Source organism: Pristiophorus japonicus, chromosome 12 (genome assembly GCF_044704955.1).
Source record: "Pristiophorus japonicus isolate sPriJap1 chromosome 12, sPriJap1.hap1, whole genome shotgun sequence".
NCBI classification, from domain to species: domain Eukaryota; kingdom Metazoa; phylum Chordata; class Chondrichthyes; family Pristiophoridae; genus Pristiophorus; species Pristiophorus japonicus.
The window spans coordinates 33,066,514-33,091,782 of NC_091988.1; the positions used below are offsets into that span (position 1 = coordinate 33,066,514).

Genomic DNA, 25,269 nt, shown 5'->3' on the forward strand with positions numbered 1-25,269 from the left:
CAAATTTATTTGTTTTGTCTTAAAGCACTCCTGTGAAGCACTTTGGGACATTTTACTACGTTAATGGTGCTATATAAATACAAGTTGTTGTTATGGAGTTTGGTTACGGATCAGCCATGATCTCATTGAATGGGAGAACAGGCTCAAGGGGCCCTGCTCCTGTTCTTGTGTACCTAGGAATGAAACTAGAGAAAGACGTAGGTTTAGGGCTAGGGCACCGGGGGTGAGGGGGCTGGTGGAAGTTTGGCTTGGCGGTCTTGTGGGGAAGTGACAGACAACTGAATGGACGGTCTCCATCTTAGTGCCAAAAAATACTATGAATTCATCGCACTTGTTGGCGGTGAGGGGGCGGGGACAGGAGAGAGGGTTTTAAGGAGATGGTTGGCAGTGGGAAAAAAAGAAGCTCGGGGTTATCTTTGCATTTCAGGATGATGCTGGAGTCGTGTGTGGTTTTGGCAGAAAAGAGCAAGGCCCAAGGATGCTTGATGTGATCCAGATAGATCAACCGATGGATGACTAAATCAGTTGTTGGGCCCTATCGACCTGAAGGAATGAAGTTGGGGCCGTAGCAGGGAAAATCCGAAGGTGGGGGAGGAGTGTGGAAATATAAATGTCTGGACTGAATGGCCTGCTGGAGGGCCTGTGCTGGTGTCATTGGATTGTGCATGTGTGGTTGCCAAAACAAAAAATGGAAGACCCACACAAGAAAGAAAGTTCCAGGAAAGGAGCAAAAGTGAGGCATGTGAGAGAAGGTAGGGCTCTGAAGCAAAACTTAATGGATAGACTTCCAACTGTCCGTTAGCAATTTTATGGATAAGTTTCTACATATTTCTGTAAATTATTTAAGTTTTTATGTTTACGTTATGCAATAAATATGTATATCGTCAGGTGCCTGAGGAAACAACATAGGTGCTTAAACAAATTGGGGAAAACATTGTTTGAAGAATTTGTTTTGTTTTGTGGTTATTGCTATCTCCAGATTAGCAGCTTTCAAAAACAAATTAGTGATTTGTTGGTTTGATTTTTGTGAGGGTTGCAGATTTTTGATTCGGAACTTTTCCTAGCTGTGTGGTGATCAAATATTTGAGCAAATCTGTGTCCTTAACTGAACAGATAATTATTTAAGACAATTGTTAATGTGACTTGCATGCTTAAGGTATGATGCTACCAAACGTCAGAATTTAAATTATAAACCTAGTCACTTCAAATTAATATGTAATCTTCAGAAGCTAAATGGGCTAAGGTTGATCTGTTGAGTTGTCATGTTTGGTGTTCTTTAGTGAAGAATGAACAAATAGCTTGACAGTTCTCTCTTTATTTTGCACTGCTATTTAAACTGTCTCAGTCCATTTTGAAATAACACTAAAACTTAAAAGAAATGACTGTCCTTGTGGATGCCTCAGTTTGGTTCTAAACACATTTTGTGAATTTGCCCATTCATATATCAGTTAGAAAGTCATTAACCATGGCAAGGTAAAATATAAACATGCTAACTGGGTTTGTAATTTGGGCATTGAATTTTTTGTTAACAGAATTTGAAATACTGTGTTCATAAAATAAGTGCTGGGCAAAATGGAAAGATTGTGGCAGATAAGCGATAACAAGGCCCACGAAAACATTGCCTCCGGCTGTGCATTTTTGTCGTTCTTTATAAGCTATCTCTGAATCAAAAAATGCTAAGTGTTATTAACCTTTGAACTGCACTAATTGAGCAAAATAACCCAACAGAAAGACTTAGCATTTCTTAGATTTTTAAATTAGATTTCAGAAAACAAGTATTCCAATATGCTTGTCATTGTCTATTTAAAGATTTATAAAATGGACTTTCAACAATATCAGCCTATCTTGTCCCTCATCAACACAATAACGCTTTGAAGCTCCACAAAGCTCTTTCACCAGACCCATTCATTATTTATTAATTTTGTGTTTTATAGATTCTTAAAAATGTTACAAAACCTTCCATTCAACAGTTATTTTTTGAGGTGAAAGTAGTATTTATTTTTATTTATGACATGTTTTCCCTTATAAAAGGCCTATATTCAGATTGTATAAAAAGAAGTGATCAGAAAAATAGAAACCTGATGAGCAATATTTGTATCATTGCCAAAAATTGTGGTCGGAGGCGTACCTCCGTACATGCCTGATGGCAATCCTCCTGCGAAAACTTGCGGTCTGGCGCTGCGAGACAGAGGGCAGCGAAATGGCCTACAGATCCCAAGGACGCAGCCTGTGCGGAAGTGTACCTGGGATCACATAGCCTGGTCCTCTAATCACAAAACAGAATTAGATTTTAATCATTTCCGAAGGGAATCCCGTAATCAGATTTAATGGAATCCCGTATTCAGATTTAATTGCAATTTGCAGCATTGGAATTTAAATCTTAATTAGCTTCATCCCACCAACTTCACGAAAAAAATTTAATTATTAGAATTTTTTTCCGACATCATTAAATCTGTTATATTTGCAGAAACATTGAAAAACTCAGTTGATAGTTAAACTGTGTGATTTCCGAGATGAAAATGAGCAAGCATTACTGAGGTACTCCCTTATGCTGATGAAAGCTGGCTCTGTGCCTGTTCCGTACGCAATTGTTGGCCGGTCGATGGCGAATAGCCCAACTCTGCCCCCGCAATTGCTTTTTTGTGGGCCGTCAACGAGTACGGAGCATTTGCAACCATCTTTAGCCAGAAGTGCTGAGTGAATGATCTATCTCAGCCACCTCCTGAGGTCCCCACAATCACAGATGCCAGTCTTCATCCAATTCGATTCACTCCACGTGACATCAAGAAACAGCTGAGCACACCAGATACAGCAAAGGCTATGGGCCCCAACAAGATCCTGGCTGTAGTGCTGAAGTCTTATGCTCCAGAGCTAGCCGCAGCTCTGGCAAAGCTGTTCCAGTACAGCTAAAACACTGGCATCTACCCGACAAAGTGGAGAATTGCCCAGGTATGTCAGGTCCACAAAAAGCAGGACAAATCCAACTCGATTAATTACCGCCCCATCAAACTACTCTCAATCATCAGTAAAGTGATGGTAGGTGTCGTCGACATTGTTATCAAGCGGTAATTACTCACCAATAACCTGCTCTCGTCCACTTGAAAGAGCAGACGGGACCTTGGTTTAACGTCTCATCTGAAAGACGGCATCTCCAACAGTGCAGCACTCCTTCAGTACTGCACTGGAGTTTCAGCCTAGATTTTTCATGCTCAAGTCTCTGGAGTGGGACTTGAACCCACAACCTTCTGACTCAGAGGTGAGAGTGCTGCCCACTGAGCCACAGCTGACACAGCGTTTCCTATATTACAACAGTAACTACGCTCTAAAAGTACTTAATTGGCTATAAAGCAATTTGAGACGTCTGGTGGTCGTGTAAGGCGCTATATAAATCCACGTCTTTCCTTCTTTCTTTCACCGAAGTACAGTTTGGGTTCTGCCAGGACCACCCGACTACAGACCTCATTACAGCCTTGATCCAAACATGGACAAAAGTGCAGAATTCCAGAGATGAGGTGAGAGTGACTGCTCTTGACAACAAGGCAGCATTTGCCCGAATGTGGCATCAAGGAGTCCTAGTAAAATTGTCGTCAATGATGATCAGGAAGAAAACTGTCTCCAGGCTGGAGTCGTAGAAAGAAAGATGGTTGTGATTGTTGGAAGCCAATCATCTCACCCCATGACAGAGCTGCAGAAGTTCCTCAGGACAATGTCTGAGGTCCAACCCCCTTCAGTTGCTTCATCAATGACCTTCCAGCCATCATAAGGTCTGAAGTCTGGATGTTCGCTGATGATGGCACTGTGTTCAGTTCCATTTGTAATTTCTTAGATAATTAAGCAGTCCGTGCAAGATCTGAACAACATCCAGGCTTGGGCTGATAAGTGGCAAGTAACATTTGTGCCACACTATGGCCAGGCAATCTCCATCTCCAACACAAGAGAATCTTACCGCCTCCCCATGACATTCAAATGGCATTTCCATCATCGAATCCCCCATTATCGACATCCTGGGTGTTTCACCATTGACCAGAAACTTAATCGGACCAGCCACATAAATACTGTGGCTACAAGAGCAGGTCGGAGGTTGGGCATTCTGTGGCGAGTGACTCAGCTCCTGACTCCCCAAAGCCTTTCCACCATCTACAAGGCACCATTCAGGAGTGTGATGGAATACTCTCCACTTGCTTGAATGAGTGCAGCTCCAACAACATGCAAGAAGCTCTACACCATCCAGGACTAACTAGCCCATTTGATTAGCACCCCATCCACCACCGTAAACATTCATCCACCACCGGTACAACGTGGCTTCAATGTGTACCATTTTCTTCGACAGCACCTCCCAATCTGGCAATCTCGACCACCTCGAAGGACATGGGAAGCAGGCACATGATAACACCACCTCCAAGATCCCCTCCAAGTCGCACACCATCCTGACTTAGAAATATATTGCCGTTCCTTCATCATCGCTTGGTCAAATTCTTGGAACTCCTTAACTAACAACACTGTGGGAGTACTTCGCCACATGGACTGCAGCGGTTCAAGAAGGCGGCTCACCACCACTTTCTCGAGGGCAATTAGGGATGGGCAATAAATGTTGGGCTTGCCAGCGATGTCCACCTCCCCTGAATGAATTTTTAAATTTTAAAACCTCTAATATATCAAAAAAAATCTTACATCTGTGTGCAGTTCCTGTTTGTGCCGCTTGATTTCCTGTTGTAATGTTTTTGTCACCCATTATTTGTGTCAACCGTTACCATTATAAATTCTTATACCTACATTTCTAATGGGAAACACTAATGTAAACTTGTTACTCTGCACAATTTGGCCCCTTGAGTTCCCTCAATTCTCATTAACTTTGTTTTCCTCATTAGCTGAAATTTCTAATGTCCAAAATAAAAGTTATTTATTTCATAATTACATGTTTAAATTCATCCATTAAATCATATTTTATGCTTTTTAATACTTTAGTATATTTTTTATTTGAATGCCTCAGTGTCTCCCAAAAAACAATTACTTGGAGTTGCTATTTTTGTATAAAGCTGTGGCGCTGTCCGGTGAATTTGGATTATGTAGTTTGAGCGTGCTCGGGATTCCTGGGATGCATCAGTTGGTTCAGTCAGTTAGACCGAGGATTCTTTTGCTTCAGCTTCGAGTATTTTATCAAGTTCTCAAAGTTTTTCAAGAAAAGCAAGAGTTAAAATTCATATTCTATGGTTTTTAAAAAAATAAAGAAAGGGAGTTTTGTGTGTCCGAGAAGAAAAAAGTGTTCTGATTGTAATTCAGGAGTCCGGCTCACGGCCATTGAAGTATTTGAATTTGAGCACCACACGATCCCACAAACAGCGATGAGTTCAACGATCAGTTAATCTTTCTTTGAGTGTTTGATTAATGGAGGACTATTGACCAGAGGACACAGAACTTTTTGCCCCCATTCCCCTTAATCTTAACTTTAATAATTTTGTGTTCCCATGGCTTCTCTTCTCACGCTCTTTACTTTGGGTTATGGTAGCTTCCTTTGAAACTGTGGTTGGAGTTTTCCGCTTGTGCATTCACGAGCCTAGGTTTTGCTCCCTGTTCATTTTAATGGATAGGAAAATTGTGAGTTGGTGAGTCAGAAAACCCTGGCCTGTTTCTCTTTTTGCTTCTGTTTGGATGTGTTCAAATTTCAACAACACTAAAATTCCAATGCAAATTCAGAGTTGTGCCCTGAGTTGACTCCAGGGAGAAGTGGTCCGAGACCTGGAGGAGGAGGTAGTTTCACACTGTGTGGGTTTGAACTGCAAGGATTATAACAATGTGCATTTGTTCATTATCAGTCCCAATGCTTTACCGAGACTAAATAAGTCACATTCCATTTTCATTAAATGATATTCTGAGATTTTTACTAGTCCTTGGAGGGGATTGAGTTTCACAACTCTTCCCAGTATTCTGTGAAAACGCACAAGTTTCCTGGCTTTTATTTTATTTAGAAAATGGAGCAGTTTTTTTGACCAGGAAGAAACTTTCATGGACGAAAGTGGAGGGGTGGGTGTGTTTGTGGGGCGGGAGGTTTGTTGTTTTTCCTAGTAAAACAAACAAGGAAAACAGTGTGTTGGAGGTACTTTCAATTTAGCAGCAGAGATGGGCAGAGTGGAACTAAGCAGACAGTGGAATAAAGAAGATTTTCTTAGCAGGAGGCTAGTGTGGGACCCAAAGTGCGATCAAGCCAGTGAGCCCCCAGATCCTGGAGACTTGTGTAGCTGATTTAAGAGAGTCAAAACAATTCAGTTGATAAATGTAATCATGTTGTGAAATATATAATTTTTGAATATTTTTATTTTGTTTAAACTCCGCGAAATTTCAGTTTCTGAGCGTAAAATGATGGCCAAAAATTGTTTGAAATGGTATTTTGGTGATTCAATTGGTATGTCAATGAACCAGAATGGTGAAAGTTGACAAAACAAAATTGAATGGCAAAAAGTTGATATACCAATTAACAATGGTAAAAGTTAACATAAAAGTATGACCAAACATTTTGACAACAGAGAAAGTAAGGTTTTAAGAGAGCAAGTGTGCACACTATGCAAGGCTTTTTTTTAATCAGGTAGAGATTTAATATAATGTGAAAAGTGGTCCCATGGACTTGGAGTTCATGTGGAAACTCCTGCCCGACTGTCTAAATGATTAAATTTTAGCTGCTGAGTAGGGTAAGTATAGTTCCAGCCAGGCATTATGAGCTGGGTACTGTCTAATTGAATTCATGCTGTTATTTCAGACCTGTAACTGAAGTATAAGCGCAGCACTATTCTTCACTTCATACATTTACTACACTTTTTCTATTCACTTGTCATTGCTGTCTGCCATCTCAACCCTGAAATGAGTAGTTTGCACTATCATCATAATTCTGGTGAAATCCTTAGAAGTGTACAATTTGGATAACTATGTAGTTTGGATAGACACTGACAGTCCTTAGATCAAGAGTCTTGGAAATTCCTTGCTGATCATTTACAAACCAGAATTGCAGTGGAAATGGGACCACTGTTGTAATATTTACATGAGCTTTTTACTCCGAGTGTTTTCTTCAAATCTGAGCAGTTGCACTGATATTTGGAGCGGAGTCTTTAATCACCTTTCCCACTTCAGTAAAACAGTAGGGTTAATATTATGGTGTGCTTTGTCAGCACTAACTCGAGACTTTTTAACCACCTTAAAATACTTGAACAAATTGTAGCCAAATGCCGAAATGGAGTTTTCTTTGATAATTACACATTTGGTGCATTTGTATCATGCGGCTAGCAGGGTGGTAGAGGCGAACTAGATGGACCGTGGTCTTTTTCATCTATAAATGCCTATGTTGCTATGGTGCTACTCACACTCTTTATTTGCTTCACTGTTAAAAACAAAGTAAAGGCACACTGGAAGTGTTTTACTTGATTTTGACTTGGTGATTAGTATGTTTGTGCAAGTGTTGCTGTTTGTGTGGATTTTAATGTCATTTGACTTAAGCCCACTGTTGTAAATATAATTACTAAAAGGACCAAATTAATAAATTCCAGTGTATTCTTCCTGCACTCTTAAGAGACTATCATAACCAATATATTGGTTCATTAACCTAATTCAGTTCAGTTTATAAAGAAGGTATTGGGTGCTTGTGTATTTTATCCCTTTTGATTTATATTGTGTATAATTTATGAAGCATTGGCTAAATATTCATTTCTTGGAGCTGAAGGATTAAATTATAGATCAGTTGAAACATCTTATTTCTAGTTTCTCTTTGGTAGATAATGACAACTAATGACTATACTGGGCTGATTAAGCTATAAAACTGTTATGTGAAGGGAGCACACTGACTTAAGCTGATTGGTGAAAAGTTGCATTCATAACCTGTTTTTTATGATGGTGTATTTGTTTTTAATTACAGATTGATCAGTTAAAACAGGATTTGTCCAAGAAGGAATCTGAACTCCTTGCCTTACAAACTAAGCTCGAAACATTGAATAATCAAAATTCTGATTGTAAACAACACATCGAGGTTCTCAAAGAATCACTCACTGCCAAAGAACAGAGAGCTGCCATACTTCAAACTGAGGTAAGCTCAGGGCACTTGCACATCTTTCCATGGGTGAATTTGATATAACACTCTCTCTTATTTTGCGACAACTGTAAATCAATACAGTTGATCTCCAGTGGTGTTGCATAGGGGAGTCAAAGCCAAATGGCATCCTTGGTTGAAGTGGGGTTATAGGTAGTTCCCATTATAAATGTGGATATAGAAATTTATAATGGAAAAAGCTGATGGGAAATGTGCATAGATGCAAGACTTTTATTATTATAGATAGATATTTCGGTATACTGGTCTTGGTGTCTTGTATGAAATGATTTGGGTGTTCACCAAATAGTGTGTTATAATGGGAAGGTGTGAAGAGATGGTGATGGAATGTGCATCTTTTGAAGGAAAAAATGCAGACGTTTAAGTGGTGATGAAATCAGTCCCTAGGAAGCATCTGAGAATATCAATTTTCCAGAACCTTCTATGAAAAATTATTTAAAATACCTGACAATTCATTTAAACAATTAAGTTATGTTGATCAATTTATTATCTTCTTACCAAGTTGAAACTTTTACTTAAGTAGCACTCTTACAGGACTTGCATTTAACACTATTGCCACAAGGACATTTCAGCCTGCAAAGAGTTTTTGGTTAATACCTAGATAACTGACGAGACCTAGTTAATTATAAAATGTTTCGCAGAGATTCACTATAAATGACAGAGGATCCAATCGACTGTGCTGCAGGTAATCACTTTTAAATGGTGAAGGCACTAGAACAATACAGTAGGCATTTTGGACTAACATGGTTCTGGTAGACACCAATCATGCAGGAAAAGAAAATGGGGAGATTAACTTTGTTCACTCTACATTTATGCTTAAAAAACCTAATGAAAACTGTGTGGACACTGAGAAAAAATAATACTCTTTGCAATCAATTTGCAGTATATTGCCACATTGATGCCAATGTAAAGAAGCAGATGTCATCACCATTGTTTACACCGCTTGACATAAATACATGGTTGACAAAATTGAGAATGTTATCCAGGTCTTGCACATTCAGGCTTGGACTGATACGTGGCAAGTAACATTCATGTTACACAAGTGTCAGGCAATGACCACCTCCAACAAGAAAAATTCTAACCACTTCCCCATTACATTCAATGGCATTACCATCTTCGAATACCTCGCCAACATCCTGGGGGTCACCATTGATCATAAACTTAACTGGACCAGCCACGTAAATGAAATGGCTACAAGAGCAGGTCAGAGACTGGGTATTCTGTAGTGAGTAACTCACTCCTGACCCTCCCCCCACCCCCAAAAAAAGCCGTTTCCCCCATCTACAAGGCACAAGTCAGGAGTTTGATGGAATATTCCCTACTTGCCTGAATGAGTGCACCTCCAATAACACTCAAGAAGATATATACCATCCAGGACAAAGCAGCCCGCTTGATTGGCATTCCGTCCACCACCTTGAACATTCACTCCCTTCACCACTGGCGCACCGCAACTCGCCAAGGTTTCTTCGACAGCACCTCCCAAACCTGCTTCCTTTGCCACCTAAAAGGACAAGGGCAGCATGCGCAGGGGGACACCACTATCTCCAAGTTCCCCCCAATCCTTTCTTGGAAATATATTGCTGTCCTTCACTGTTGCTGGGTCAGAATCCTGGAATGCCCTCCCTAATGGCACTGTGGGGGGTACCTTCACCACCCAGACTGCAGCTCACCACCACCTTCTCAAGGACAATTAGGGATGGGCAATAAATGCTGGCCTTGCCAGCGACGCCCACATCCCGTGAATATATTAAAGAAAACTCCCCAAAGGATTTGAACTGAGAATATTTTGTAAAACTACGTGTTTTGAATGAAATTAAAAACAAACCTCCTGATACTAATCTGGAGTAAATACTTTAGGTTTTTTTTTCCATTATAGTAATTCTACATTATTCTAATGAAAAAATTCCTCACCATACCATTTAAATTTTGCTGTCCTTTTTAGAGACCCTGTGCCACATCTGTTGGTTGATTGAGATGCTGTACCAATACTGCATTCTGACTACCTGATAGATAAAAGGAAGAAAAAAAGACTTGCATTTATATAGCGCCTTTCACGACTGCCAGACATCTCAAAGTGCTTTACAGCCAATGAAGTACTTTTGGAGTGTAGTCACTGTTGTAATGTGGGAAATGTACCTGGATGACACAACCAAATCCCTCTTCTTCACTTGGTTCTTGTTATTAATATCCTAGATGAGAACTTGCAGTGTGGAATCATAATGCATATATTTTTAATAAATGCAAAATGAAAACTCTTCGCTTATTTTTTTGAAGATGTTAAACTTGAGTTTGATTATCCATTTAAATATTACCCATCACACCTTTGGTATCCCGTGATTGAGACACCTCTGGGGTTGAACAAACCTATTTATATATTTTCTTGTTTTACCGCAGCTCCTTCTCTACCTCTTGTTGAGTTCTTGCTGAGTATTGGAGAGCTGAGCTTCCAGTGCCCTCTGGGAGTTTAGCAGGGCCAACAGCAAGTAGTGGTCAACATAAAAGTAATAACCAAGGCTTATTTAAGCAAATCTAAAAGCAGAAGGATAGTCAAAGTATGGGTGGACCCGCAGATAACTAAGATGACAGGGATGCTTGACAAGTGTTTTGCTTCTATATTTACAAAGGAGGATGGCAGGAGGACATTGAGGAATAATGAATCGATATATATGGATATTAGAAAGGAACTGTTACAGATCGATGAGAGTTACAGTTGATAAGTTTGTGAGGAAATAAGAGGTACCCAGGTGTTTTTGAAATGGAAATTGTATCAAAAGATTGGAGAGTGGTGAATGTTTATGGAATTATACAACACAGGAGGAGGCTATTCGATCCATCATGCCTGTGAAAGAGCTGTGTTTTTTTTAAAAAGCTGGAAATTGACCAGACAGGTAACAGTTAACCAGTTAGGATCACCTTTTAGTGAGAAAACTGCTAGAGGCAATAATAAGGAATAACATTAGTGAGCACTTTTAAAAAGTAATGGTCTGGGAGGAACTCCACAGCACAGTGGGCTCAATACATTGGTATTTCACTTCTGAGGCCTCGACTCAACTCAAGCTGATGGGATGGAAGTCTCTTGTGCAAAATTAGTTTTCTCAGTTTCAGTACCTTCTAATGGACATGGGCCTAAAGCCCTAAACTGCCCTGAATTCAACTCTAATTGGCAATTTCATTCAGAAAGGTTACAGGATGATGGATGTGGGAAATTGAAAAATGCCATATTGGTGCCGTAGGTAATATTGTGTGGTATTCTTATGAGGTTGCGGCTGAGGAACATTGTTGGGGAAGAGCCGAAGGAATTTTAGTCTGCATCGAGCTAGGTCATAAATGAACTGGGAGTGTTTGAAATAAAGTGTTCATTCGACAACACTTAACATCCCTCCCCCAGTGAGAAAAATTGACCAAAAAGTTTGGGCTAATTAAGAACAGTAATCTCAGATTTGTCAGGCTAAGGTTATGCTTGACTAAACTAATGGAATTCCTCTAGAAAATTACTGAGGACTGTAGATGTGATATATTTGATGTATGTTTTTTAAATGATTTAAAGAAAAAAGAAAAGAATGACTTGCATTTATATAGCGCCTTTCACGACCACTGAATGTCTCAAAGTGCTTTACAGCCAATGAAGTACTTTTTGGAGTGTAGACATTGTTGTAATGTAGGAAACGCAACAGCCAATTTGTGCACAGCAAGCTCCCACAAACAGCAATGTAATAATGACCAGATAATCTGTTTTTGTTAGGTTGATTGAGAGATAAATATTAGGCAGAACACCGGGGATAACGCCCCTGCTTCTCTTCAAAATAGCGTCATGGGATCTTTTATGTTCACCTGAGGGAATAAGAAGGGGCCTCGGTTTAACGTCTCATCCGAAAGACGCCACCTCCAACAGTGCAGCACTCTCAGCACTGGACTGCAATGTCAGCCTAGATTTTTGTGCTCAAGTCTCTGGAGTGGGACTTGAATCCACAACTTTGTGACCCAGAGGTGAGTGTGCTACCCACTGAGTCGCAGCTGACACATTGCAAGCTGACATATTGCATTAAAGGTAAAGTGGCATCATGGATCGAGGGATAGTTGAAAGATAGAAAGCAGAGAATGGCAGTAATGGATGTTTCCCAGATTGGCAACATGTAGCTAGGTGTGCCTCAGACTCGGAAAAATTAGGGCTATTTTTCCTGAAGCAGAGAAGGTTGCAGTTGAACCTAAATGAAGGTTTCAAAATTATGAAAAGATTCATTTGTGAAAAAAGATGGATAGGAAAAGACCAGCTGGTCTATCAAGTCTGTACGGTCACTTTTGAGGATCAGGCAATGGTGAAAAATTATTTCCACTAATTGATGAATCACTCATAAGTGCGCAGAAACTTAGAATCAGTACATAAAGGACAAGGTGAGGAGAAATATTTTCACACGTTAATTAGTATATGAAATACATGACCAATGCTGTGGAAGCTAATTCAATTACTGTTTGAGGGAATTCGATAAACAATTGAAGGAAAAATATTAAGGGTATGGGGATAGAGCAGTACATAAGGGTGGCGCCAGTATGATGGCCGACTTCTATTTGATTTGATGGATAGAGGATCCTGCCATATATGTTTATTTATCTCTCTCCCTGCCTAACCCCAGTGCTGAGGGCAGTTGTATTGACTCATTTTATTATGTTTAGAACCTGTGATTTACCCAGTTACAAACATGTTCCAAAGTGGTTACTTCACTGTTTTGGAGGGATTGTTAACAATTCTTTCTTCCTTCATCTTAATGACTTAAAAATGTTCTGGATCTTCACCAAACTTGATAAAAGGATTTCTTGTCAGACTCTTGATTTCTGTACACAGTGATCAGTACAATCTTTTAACGATTCCCAAAAGATGAATATTTCTGATATGGCGGAGCTTTCTGTTTTTCTTAATCAAATTTGGCAAATCAGTAAAAAACACCGCACAGAATTTACTCATTTTCATAATAAAGTTATAACACTAGAATATATAGCATGTGATTCCTGCCCAGAACCATAATAGTCTCTTTTTATGGTGTGAAGAATTTGTTTCAAGCAACATTTAGAACCCAAGTACAAAGTTTTCATATTTAAATATTGAGGAAATCAATGATTCCTGGAAACTGGTATATTTACATGTTTCAAATCAGAATGGATGTTTTGATTTTATTGTGAGAACTGTAAAAGCAATTTATTTGAACTCTTTTGATTTGCAAAGGTTACTTATAGTCCCTTTATGGCAGAAATGGAGAAAACTAGTTAATGTCCACTGTTCATTACAGGAAGCAATTTTGGGGGAAAAAATGAGGTGTAATTGTCTCTCCATGTGCAAAGTATTTTGACAACAGGGAAGCCAAATATGTCACATTGAAAGCTATTAGCTGGATATATTCTGGAAATGGGAGACTCAGAATGCTAATGGGTTAATAGATAATTTACTCTAATGCATGGATATATTCTACTTATTTATAAAATATACAGGGAAAAGTGTTCTATATTTCAGCATAAATTACACAAGGAGACTTGTTTGTGTGTGAGAGATGATTCCAGTTTGATTTAAAGTCTGGATTTGTGCATTATGAAGCCAGTGAATAAAATGTTTGTGATGTATTTTTGATGTAGATATACAATAAATACTATACAGCTGTATATATAGAACTCTTTTTCAGTATCAATTTTGAGTCTATAAAAAAAAATATGGATTCAGTTCTTTTGGAATACTTAATGCCATAGTTTTGTTTTACACTACTGGTAAAATGTGATCATGAGCAAATTCATGCAGGATCTTTTATCTTTTGAAACAGTAGAATTATTTCCTTGGTCTGCAAAGTTCCATTGCAATGATGAGGAGATTCTGTGCACATCTGTTGAGTGCATATCTGTGCAGCAAATTTCATACCCACATATGAAAAGATCAAATTGTGATATTTCTTATGGTCAGCGAAATGTACTATTTAGTTTTCTTGCGACCGTCCCACCTCCTCTGTCCATACCCCCTGCCTCCATCCCTGGAGTGATTGTGTTGAGGACATGATTACTGTCTGTGAATAGAAACTTGTGACCCTCAAATTCAAATTGCTTTGTCAAATTTTAATGATTTTTACAAGTATCTTCCCTACATCAATTATTGGAAGCTTTTAAATTATCCAGAGATGTCACTTGCATGTTCGGATGAAGCAATTTTCACCAAACTCGTCGGGGGTTTCTTCTCAGAACCAGGGCCAATGGAAATTCGCAGGTGTAGCAATTTCTGTGCAACATTTACAGAAATTCAGTTAAAACCTACATGTCGGGAAAAACGGTGAAACTGAAACCAGCAAATACATATACTTGTAAACATTCTTCACTTCAGCAGTAACTTTGCATCCTAAAGTGAATAACCTTGGTGGTAGTATTTATCTCAATTCATAACTGCATCTGCTATGTTACTGAATTTAACTTGATCAACCAAACCAAGGCTGCTAATAATTCAGTGCTAGTCCCAGACTCTTAAGTGGGCTAAATATGCAAAACTGTCAAATGACCTGAGGAATGTTCATTGAACTGTCCTGCTGGATAAGGGTAATGGGTCTGATTTTTCTGTCAAAATAACAGTGAGGCTAATGACACTCGCTATTATTTATGCGTAGATGGTACAACAACTTCAGGCAAGGAGCAGATGCACTGTTAAATACTAATATCTAAAAGTTACTGGTCGAGTTGCGTGGCTCCGCCGTTGGTTTTGCAAAAGCGATTTCTCTCTCTGTTTCACCACTGATTTACATTGACTGTCATGGAGTTACTGTATTTGCACAGTAGATATGAACCAAGCTTTGCACAGAAAGTGATGTCTTGTCATTTCAAGCACAAGTACCCTTTTAATGATGTGCTAATTGTTAATAACTGCCAATCGACTTCTCTGGCATTGAAAATTAACTCTTCCAAGTGTGGAGTCTCCTTCAGGTATTGATTGCTGTGGAGATTTAAAAACTGTAATTTAAAAACTTTTCCTATGTCTTCGCCCCCCCCCTCTTAATCCAGCCTTTCTTTCCTTCCCATTATTTCTCTTTCTGTACCTGATTTGACATTGAATTCACCCACACTTCATTACACTTCCTTCTCAGTCCTTAATCAGCTATTTATCAACTCGTACTTTCAGCATCTTAGTAGGCAAAAATATTTTGAGCTGAAGGGTGCAGCGGCAAGTCTAACTAACAGCACGTTAGATGCCCGGCAATAGCAAAATCTGGCCCAATATCAACATTGAAGAAAAATGAAATACTTTCAAAATTATCCTTGCGCGAAATGAAGGAACCTTCGTCTCTAGAGTTTTAAGAGGGGTAAAACAAAATCAAATTGGTTAACTGATCATGTCTAAAAATAAATGGGACTAAAACAGAAATATTTTTGTAGGTTTAAGAAAAATTAGGGTGAATAGAGATGGGTATGAAATGCAGCCGAAGACAGCGAAGCTGCTATCAGAGTAGCGAAACGAACACTAGAGAAGAGGATCGTGAGAAGGCGTGATAGTAATAGCAAGACACGGATATATAAAATGGATAACAGTGTTGGCCCTCGCGGCATTCACCTGTGTGTGGTTAAAGAAATGGGATCTGTGCTCTGCGAGACACTTCCTCATATGTTTAATTGCTCATTTGAGGTCTGGGATTGTTCCCATGGACTGGACGGAGGCCCATGTGCTACCAATATTTAAAAAAGGCAATAAGCCATAACCAGGAAATAACAGGTCCGTTAGTTTGACTTTGGTTGTAGACATGTTGCTAGAAGGGATCATTAGAGATGCACTGTACAACCCGTTGGGAAGAGAAGTGGTTATTAGGGAATCTTAGCATGTTTTCTGGAAAAGAAGTTCCTGCCTCATTAACTTGGTTGAATTTTTTGAGGATGAAACAAAGTTGTGAATGTTGGAAACCCATTCAATATTGCATATCTTGATTTTGACAAACATTTTGACAAGGTACCACACAAGTCTTACTAAATAATGCTATGTGGGTTGGTAGGCAAATTTTGGTTCGGCAAAGAAAATGGTTACATTCTCATTGACAGAAAGTAGTTATTAATGGTACTGGTTTTGTGTGATGACTGATCACTACTGGAGTCCTACAGGAATCAGTATTAAGGAGGTTGCACTAAATGATCTGGATGAAGTTTTTGGGGCACTGTCTACACATTTGAGGATGACACAAAGGATCTTGGATAAGAAAAATAGATCGCACAAGCAGAGCTGGATGCAATGGGGGAATGGACCCTTATCTGGCAGATATTTTTTATTAAGATAAATATAGTGTGATGCACTTGGGTAGAGGCAACTTCAAATGTATACATTTTACAGAGCTCTGTGTTAAAGACTGCTGAGTGTGAGAAGCACAATGGGGTTATAGTGCATGACCAGTGCCTTAAGGCCATTGTATAAACAAATGTATTGGTTGGAAATTAAATATAAAATGAGAAATACTATCCTTTCTTTAACTAAGAGTTTGGTAGGTCCACATCTAGACTACTGTGTCCACTTCTGGTCTCAAACAGCAACAAAAAACTTGCAATTATATGGTGCTTTTAACATAGATCAATGAGAAAGGTTTGAAGGAGAGCAACTGGATTAATAGCTACACAAAAGTAAAATACTGTGAATGCTGGAAATCTGAAATCAAAACAGAAAATGCTGGCAATACTCAGCAGGTCAGACAGCATCTGTGGGGAGAGAAACAGAGTACGCATTTCAGGTCATTGACCTTGCATCAGAATTGGGAAAAAGTTTGAGATATAACTGGATTTAAGCAAGTACAGAAGCTGGGAAAGCGGGGAGAGAAAGAAGTAACAAATGGGAAGGTCTGTGATGGGATGGAGGGCAGGTGGGATTAAATTACGAAATGGAGTAATGGGTCATGTAGAGAAACAAAAGACTGGTCTAGAGGAGCTGTAAATGGGAATAGCAAAATCATCAACAACAACTGCCAAGATCACTACCTAGTTTACCACAAAATGCTAAGAGTTGGGGCGTTTTACTTTAGAAAAATGTAGACATCAAGGAGATTTGATTAAAGGGGCCCGAATTTGGTGAAACCCAAGTTCCGCCCATTTTTTGGCGGTCCCTGGGCGGTGGGTGATTTTTTTTTAATCGCTGGGTTCGAGTGGGCGGGAGTTTCATCGCGCTTTTCTCGGCGTTAGCGGGAACAGAGTGCAGCAGGCGATGGTGGGCGGAGGAGGTCTATCGACTCGGGAATTTTCGGCTCCCGAGTTGTGCGCACGTGGCCGTCAAGCTCCGCCCCCCGAGAGGCACCGACGAGTGGCCAGAGACTGCTGGCCTGAGATCAGTGGGGTGGTGGGGGGGCGGGGGGGGGAGGAAGAGAGAGATCGGTGGGGGGGAGAGGGAGATCGGTGGTGGGGGGGGGAAGAGAGAGATCGGTGGGGGGGAGAGGGAGATCTGTGGGGGGGAAGAAGAGAGATCGGTGGGGGGAGGAAGAAGAGAGATTGGTGTGGGGGGGGGTGGGGAAGAGAGGGTGAGAGGGAGATCGGTGGGGGGGAAGAGAGATCGGTGTTGGGGGTGGGGTTGGGGGGAAGAAGAGAGATTGGTGTAGTGGGGGGGAGAGATTGGTGTGGGGGGGGGAGAGATTGGTGGGGGGAGGGAAGAGAGATTGGTGTCGGGGGGGTGGGAGAGAGGGGTCGTTGTGGTGGTGGGGGGGAAGGGAAGAGAGAGATTGCTGTGGGGGGCAGGGGAGAGAGAGATCGTTGGGGGGGAAGAGAGAGATTGGTGTGGGGAGGGGGAAGAGAGATTGGTGTGGGGAGGGGAAAGAGAGATTGGTGTGGGGAGGGGAAAGAGAGATTGGTGTGGGGAGGGGAAAGAGAGATTGGTGTGGGGAGGGAAGAGAGATTGGTGTGGGGGAGGGGGAGAGAGATTGGTGTGAGGAGGGGGAAGAGAGATTGGTGTGGGGGGTGGGGGAAGAGAGATTGGTGTGGTGGGGGGGAAGAGAGAGATTACTGTGGGGGGGGTGCAAGAGAGATTGGTGTGGAGGGTGGGAAGAGAGATTGGTGTGGTGGGGGGAAGAGAGATTGGTGTGGGGGGGGAGAAAGAGAGAGATTGGTGTGGGGGGGGGAAGAGATTGGTGGTGGGGGAGAGAGATTGGTGGTGGGGGAGAGAGATTGGTGGTGGGGGAGAGAGATTGGTGGTGGGGGAGAGAGATTGGTGGGGGGGGAGAGAGATTGGTGGGGGGGGGGAAGTGATTGGTTGGGAGGTGGGGGGAGGAAGAGAGATCGTTGCGGGGGGGGGAAGAGAGAGATGTGTGTGGGGGGGGAAGAGAGATGTGTGTGGGGGGGGGAAGAGAGATGTGTGTGGGGGGGGGAAGAGAGATGTGTGGGGGGGGGGGGAAGAGAGATGTGTGGGGGGGGGGGGAAGAGAGATGTGTGGGGGGGGGGGGAAGAGAGATGTGTGGGGGGGGGGGAAGAGAGATGTGTGGGGGGGGGGCTGAAGAGAGATGTGTGGGGGGGGCTGAAGAGAGATGTGTGGGGGGGGCTGAAGAGAGATGTGTGGGGGGGACTGAAGAGAGATGTGTGGGGGGGGCTGAAGAGAGATGTGTGGGGGTGGGGTGAAGAGAGATTGGTGTGTGGGGGGGTGAAAGAGAGATTGGTGTGGGGGGGGGAGGAAGAGAGATCGTTGGCGGGGGGGGGGAGGAAGAGAGATCGTTGGGGGGGGAAGAGAGAAATCGGTGGGGGGGGGGAGAGAGACAGATCGGTGGGGGGGGAGAGAGGGAGATCGGTGGGGGGGGGGGGAGAGGGAGATCGGTGGGGGGGGGGAGACAGATGTGTGGGGGGGAAGAAAGATGTGTGGGGGTGGGGGGAAGAAAGATGTGTGGGGGTGGGGTGAAAGAGAGATATGTGTGGGGGTGGGGTGAAAGAGAGATTTGTGTGGGGGGGAGGAAGAGAGATTGGTGTCGGGGGGGGGGGGAGGAAGAGAGATTGGTGTCGGGGGGGGGGGGGAGGAAGAGAGATCGTTGGGGGGGGGGGGGAAGAGAGAAATCGGGTGGGGGGGAGAGAGAGAGAGATCGGTGGGGGGGGGAAAGAGAGGGAGATCGGTGGGGGGGGGAAGAAAGATGTGTGGTGGAGGGAAGAGAGATTGGTGTGGGGGGGGGGGGAGAGAGATTGGTGTGTGGGGGGGGGGGGAAGAGAGATTGGTGTGGCAGGGGGGCAAGAGAGATTGAGAGATTGGTGTGGCGGGGAGGCAAGAGAGATTGGTGTGGCGGGGAGGCAAGAGAGATTGGTGTGGGTGGGGGGGGGGGAGAGATTGGTGTGGGTGGGGGGGGGAGAGAGATTGGTGTGGGGGAGGGGGAGATCGCTGTGTGGGGGGGAAAAGAGAGATCGCTGTGGTGGGGGTGGGAGAGACTCGGGGGAGGGGAGATTGGGTGGAGGAGACTAAACATTTTTATTATAGTTCATGAATATAGAAGTAAATAAGAATTTATTAGAACATTTATAAAATAAGATCACTCTATTGAACACACACAATTTCCAGACTCGGTGGTTATCATCATCATCATAGGCAGTCCCTCGAAATCGAGGAAGACTTGTTTCCACTCTAACAGTGAGTTCTCAGGTGACTGTACAGTGCAATATTGGAATTACAGTCTCTGTCACAGGTGGGACAGACAGTGGTGGAAGTAAGGGGTAGGTGGGGAATCTGGTTTGCCGTACGCTCCATCCGCTGCCTGCGCTTGATTTCTGCATGCTCTTGGCGAGGAGACTCGAGGTGCTCAGCACCCTCCCGGATACTCTTCCTCCACTTAGGGTGGTCTAGGGCCAGGGATTCCCGGGTGCCAGTGGGGATGTTGCACTTTATCAAGGAGGCTTTGAGGGTGTCCTTGAAACGTTTCCTCTGCCCACCTGGCGCATGCTTGCCGTGTAGGAGTTCCGAGTAGAGCGCTTGCTTTGGGAGTCTCGTGTCAGGCATGTGGACGATGTAGCCCGCCCAACGGAGCAGGTGGAGTGTGGTCAGTGCTTTGATGCTGGGGATGTGGGCCTGAGCAAGAACACAGATGTTGGTGCGTCTATCCTCCCAGTGGATTAGCAGGATCTTGCAGAGGCAGAGCTGGTGGTACTTTTGAGGTATATGGTCCACGTCTCTGAGCCATATAGGAGGGCGGGTATCACTACTGCCCTGTAGACCATAAGCTTGGTGCCAGATTTGAGGTCCTGGTCTTCAAACACTCTCTTCCTCAGGCAACCGAAGGCTGCACTGGCGCACTGGAGGCGGTGTTGGACCTCGTCGTCGATGTCTGCCTTTGCTGATGGCTCCCGAGGTATGGAAAATGGTCCACGTTGTCGAAGGTTGCACCATGGATTTTGATGACCGGGGGGCAGTGCTGTGTGGCGGGGTCAGATCGGTGGAGGATCTTTGTCTTACGGATGTTTAGTCTAAGGCCCATGCTTACATAAACCTTGGTGAAGATGTTGACGATGGCTTGGAGTTCGGCCTCTGAATGTGCGCAGACGCAATCGTCATCTGTGTACTGTAGTTTGATGAGAGAGGATGGGACGACCTTGGATCTAGCCTGGAGACGACGATGGTTGAACAGGTTCCCATTAATTCTATAGTTTAGTTCCACTCAACTATAGTGTGAGATGGAGCATTGCAGCAAGGAAGATCAAGAAGAGCGTTGGCATGATGACACTTGACCCCGGTCTGGATGTGGTTTGGGTTTGTGGTGGATCCATTGGTCAGGATCATGGCTTGCATGTCGTCGTGGAGCAGGCGGAGGATGAAGACAAACTTCTCAGTGGTTATATTGCTATTCAAACTGCATTATTGGCTAACACGAGAAAATACTAGAAACCCAATCCATTTAAAAATACATCAAACCGTGGAGAACGATAAAGATCTGTGCAATATCAAACATGCCACACTTCTGTGAAACAATTATACCTGCCAGCTCTGTGTCCATACCGCCCACTTAAGATCCAGTAAGACCTGCTTTTTCAGGACGGTATTAAGATCCGGTGGTAAACGGATCTTAATGATGAAACTTCCATTTTGGGCAGTAATATATAGGCAGACAGTATCGAATACCGCTTGGCGGTAATGACTGTGGAATTTACCGCCGGGTGGTATCTGGGCGGTAAATGTATTTTTTTGATCAAACTTGTATTTCTGGGCGGTAATTCGGCGTTAGTGGGCGGTAAGTTGTTGAATTTCGGACTCCAGGTCTTTAAAATAACGAAAGGATTGACTCTGTCCATAAGAAGAGAAGAAAGATAGGCTATTCGAGCTAGATGGGTTCGGGCGATCCGGGAGACACAAGCATAGAATTCGGTTAAATGCCAGGAAGTGGTACTTTTCACTGACAAAGAAATCTATGGGATCCTTGCATTTCTTGTTGGAGGTGAGGGTGGAGGGAGAAGGGGTGTTTAAGGAATTTGTTGGCAGTTCAGAAAAGAAGTTTGGGGTTATCTTTGCTCTCTAGGATGACCCTAGAGTAGTGAGCGACTTGGGGGAAAAGATCATAAGATGATAAAACCCAATGCAGCATTAAACCAACTGCTATTTAAAGCAAAGAATTGTATTATGCTGTGCCTGTGTAATCTTGGATTTGGAGAAGTAACATTTGGAAGATATTTGCACTATGCGCGTCTATCAGACTGAATTTATAGCGGTAAATTATCCTTGCACTATTTCACTAAACTATAACTAATTAAGTAGTTTTGTCTCAGCAGATTTATGCTGCACGCTGTGAACCATCCATGTGCCAATTTGTTCATTTGTATATGGTGACTTATCTTTTCAATAATGTTTGGTCATATTCTCATAAAATTTGCTAAATGTTTTCCCGTTACCAGGCTGATGGTTGGCAGGTGAAAGCGAGAGCTTTTAGGTAAACAAGGAGGGACTGTAACGCTTAGGCTAATCGATGAGTTCAGCAAGTAACTGCGTGTGTTGGTGGTCGATTACTGGAGCCTTAGGTGCCGTGGAAAACAAGTGTAGAAAATATGTTTAGAAACTGCTCTCAGTTGAAATGAAAGTATCAGCTGTGATATCCAGGGAAAATATCCCAATAAATGTCTGATAGTCAAAGATAAGCATAATAAAAATAAATTAATGCTATTGTGACTATTATATTTAAGTGTATCATTTTAATTTCCATAAAAACTTACCAGATAAATTAATTTGTTTACCTTTAATGTTTGCACCCAGATTTAAGGGGATTGTAGATTTATGTTTGTGGAATAGACCATTTACTTTATTAGACAAGGTAAAGACAATTTGTTATTACTTGTTAAATGGGTCAGAACCTCCTCATAATGAAAAAATCTGGGTTTCGTTAAACTGCGATGCACAGTAAGCTTAACACTTTTTATTTAATTATTTTTTGGCATGGGTCAAATAGAAAGTTGTCTTAACATAAAGCAAAAATCAGGTTGGTCCCTTAAGTTCTTGAGTCAGAATTTCAGTTGTAACTGGTGTTGGTGGTTTATGATTGTACCAAGTGACTTATGACCCTGGTCAGCAAATGCGTATTACTTTAGATCCATGCGTTTTACTGTGTGCTTGAAGAACAGCAAATTGTTCCAGCAGATTTCAGAGGGTTAAATGAAGCTATGCAAACTTTTCTTGTACCAATATATGTAGTCTTTGTTTAGATTCTTTCTTTATTAATGATGTGAAAACATTGGGGTCAGATAAAAATGAGCTTAGGTCAGATTACCAGAACGGCCTAACGTTTTAAAATTGTACTGACTCTACAAACATGTTGTTTGAATAGGATGAAAGGAGATACAATGAATGTTTCAATGTTTTGCAGCTGTTGGGTATGGCTTACCATATAAAACTTCTTCATGCGGCTTACAGCCCTGTAAATTGCTGTTTTATTCAAATGTACTTCTCAGTTTGTTTGTACTTCTCATCCTCCCTGTGTAAAAGGAAAAGATTCATCAGTTTGAAAAATGTTATCCTATTTTATTGCTTCTTTTCCAGACTAAATAGTTAGTAAATCTCAATGACTGATTTAATCAGAATAAAATTCTGTCTTTGTAAATGTTGTGGCAATCTTAACTGTTAAAGTCACGCAGAAATAAATCAGCTTAATTGCATGGAAATACAATCAAAGCAGACATCGTATATATCTTGGGTTGAATTTTCCATTCTCTGCATTTACTCCATTGATACTACAATGTATTCCTTCAAAAAAAATTGGCTGCGAACTAGCTGCTCACCATGTGATGGAAATTGGTCCATTCAGATTTGATGTTGCAGTTTAAAGATCCAGCAGTGTGTAATGCAGTTTTACTTTTCACAGTGGGGTTTTTTCCTGATAAAAATGAATCACTGAACATTACATTGCTGTCATGCACCTGTGCTGCAGAACACGACAGTCGCCAACTAAAGTTTTTAATGTGTGACCATCTTGCTGACTTGCAACACAACATGGAGGGACTGAAATAGATGTTGATGTATTTTGCAGACCTGTGTCAAAAATCTAACAATTTTATCTAGTCCTGATATATAACATGTCCACTTTAGTTCTATCTTTATTAACGCATGTGCTTATGTATAATTAGGTATTTTTATACAGTTAGGTAAATCTGTGCTGCATTTGTTATCGATACGTGTATATATAGTTTACTGTTGAATGAATATTGCATGAAGGTTTGATATGTGATTAGATTTTTTGAACATGTATTTGATGGAATTAGAAAGTGGGGGAAAAAAGTATTTTGACATCACCGATTGTGCCTTGTGCGACCACCATGACTTTTTGGCTGCATACTACATAAAGAGATCTAAAAATTGCAAGTAACCTAGTTAATAGGGCTGTTTAGTGGAGTGCCAATAAATCAGGGTGTCAAAAATGTAAACGAACTGACAAAATGATTACCATCTGTGAAAGAAGTATTTATAAAACATTAATGTACGTGAGTATGCTGTGGTTTCAACGGGAAATGGAGTAACATTAGATGTGCTTTAGTACCGGTTACAATTATGAGCCTTAAGATGATCCTGTGTTGCGGCTGAATGCTGATTAACCCCTAACCTCCAACCTCACCCCCACCCACAGTTACCAGTGCACAGCATTGCACAATAAGTGCTTCAGCAAAAAATTATTTTTGTCCCTTGTGATAATTTCAGTGGTTTCTATCAAATTATACTGTATCCTAAATTTTACTTATGCTTCATGAAAGCAATGTTTTATCCTAAGATAGTCTTAAAAACTGTTTGTGTTCATCAGTATAAAATAGTTTAAATGCCGTGCTTCCTTGTTTTACCGACTTACTTGATTTGGAAGAAGAACTACTGTAACTCACCCCCCTCCCCCCCCTCCCTCCGAGCCTGTTTCTTGTTTTCTCCTTGTCTCTAATGGCAGTTGGTCATTATCCCACCATTCACACACCCTATCTTGACTAATGTTTTTCTAACGCCTGGCATTACCCTTTGAATTCGGTCCATCATCCCTTTTGTCTCTCTAATCTCTCCTGTCTTCCACCCTATCACATACCTTCCCTTTTGTTCTTTCTTCCCCTCCCCCTTTCAGTGCTTGTTAAGAATCTGTTCTTTCCGATCACTCTCCAGTTCTGATGAAGAGTCATCGACCTGAAACATTAACTCTGCTTTCTCTTCACAGATGCTGCCTGACCTGCTGAGATTTCCAGCATTTTCTGTTTTTATAACTACTGTAACTTTTCTGCTTCAGTAACCCTATCTCAGCCTCTGTTAGCATTTCCTTAGTAGATCGGACAATATGGCCTTCTGATTTCTCTGTGGCTGATTTCATTCTGTTCGATGACTACTGAACAGGAGGTGTGCTTTCATGGTACTTGATCGGATCCTTAACAATTTCACTCCTTCCTACTCTCCTTTACCTAGAGTTACATTGCTTTTAAATTAAAGAGCACTATAGCTGGCAGAGTGACTTTGAGCCTGATTTCCACTCAGGCTAGATGAGCTTAAATATCATTCAAGCATAGTTTAAATTTGGGAGTTTGAGAAAGGAGTCGGCTCTTTTACTTCTACACATGCTGGGCCAGTTCTTTCGGGAATTCCCTGTAAAAGAAAAATTCAAAACCATTTGTGGAAAATCAGGGATGCCTCTGGTGTCATCCCTCTGCAAAACAGATACACCGCTTTGAGTACTGTTGAGGGGGATGACTCATCAAGGGGGAGCAGCAGCAGCCAAGTTCATGGCACCGTGGCTGGCTCTGCT

The 25,269-nt window shown here is 41.8% G+C and overlaps 1 protein-coding gene across 1 annotated transcript in view; it reads left to right on the forward strand.

Annotated features, from left to right (window-relative positions):
* The window catches only part of LOC139277180 (ERC protein 2), a 918,863-nt gene that overhangs the window by 224,211 nt on the left and 669,383 nt on the right, over positions 1-25,269 (forward strand). Inside the window, exon 5 of the mRNA XM_070895293.1 lies at positions 7,898-8,065. Within this exon, the coding sequence (XP_070751394.1) occupies positions 7,898-8,065 (168 nt within the window). The remainder of the gene's footprint in view (positions 1-7,897; positions 8,066-25,269) is intronic.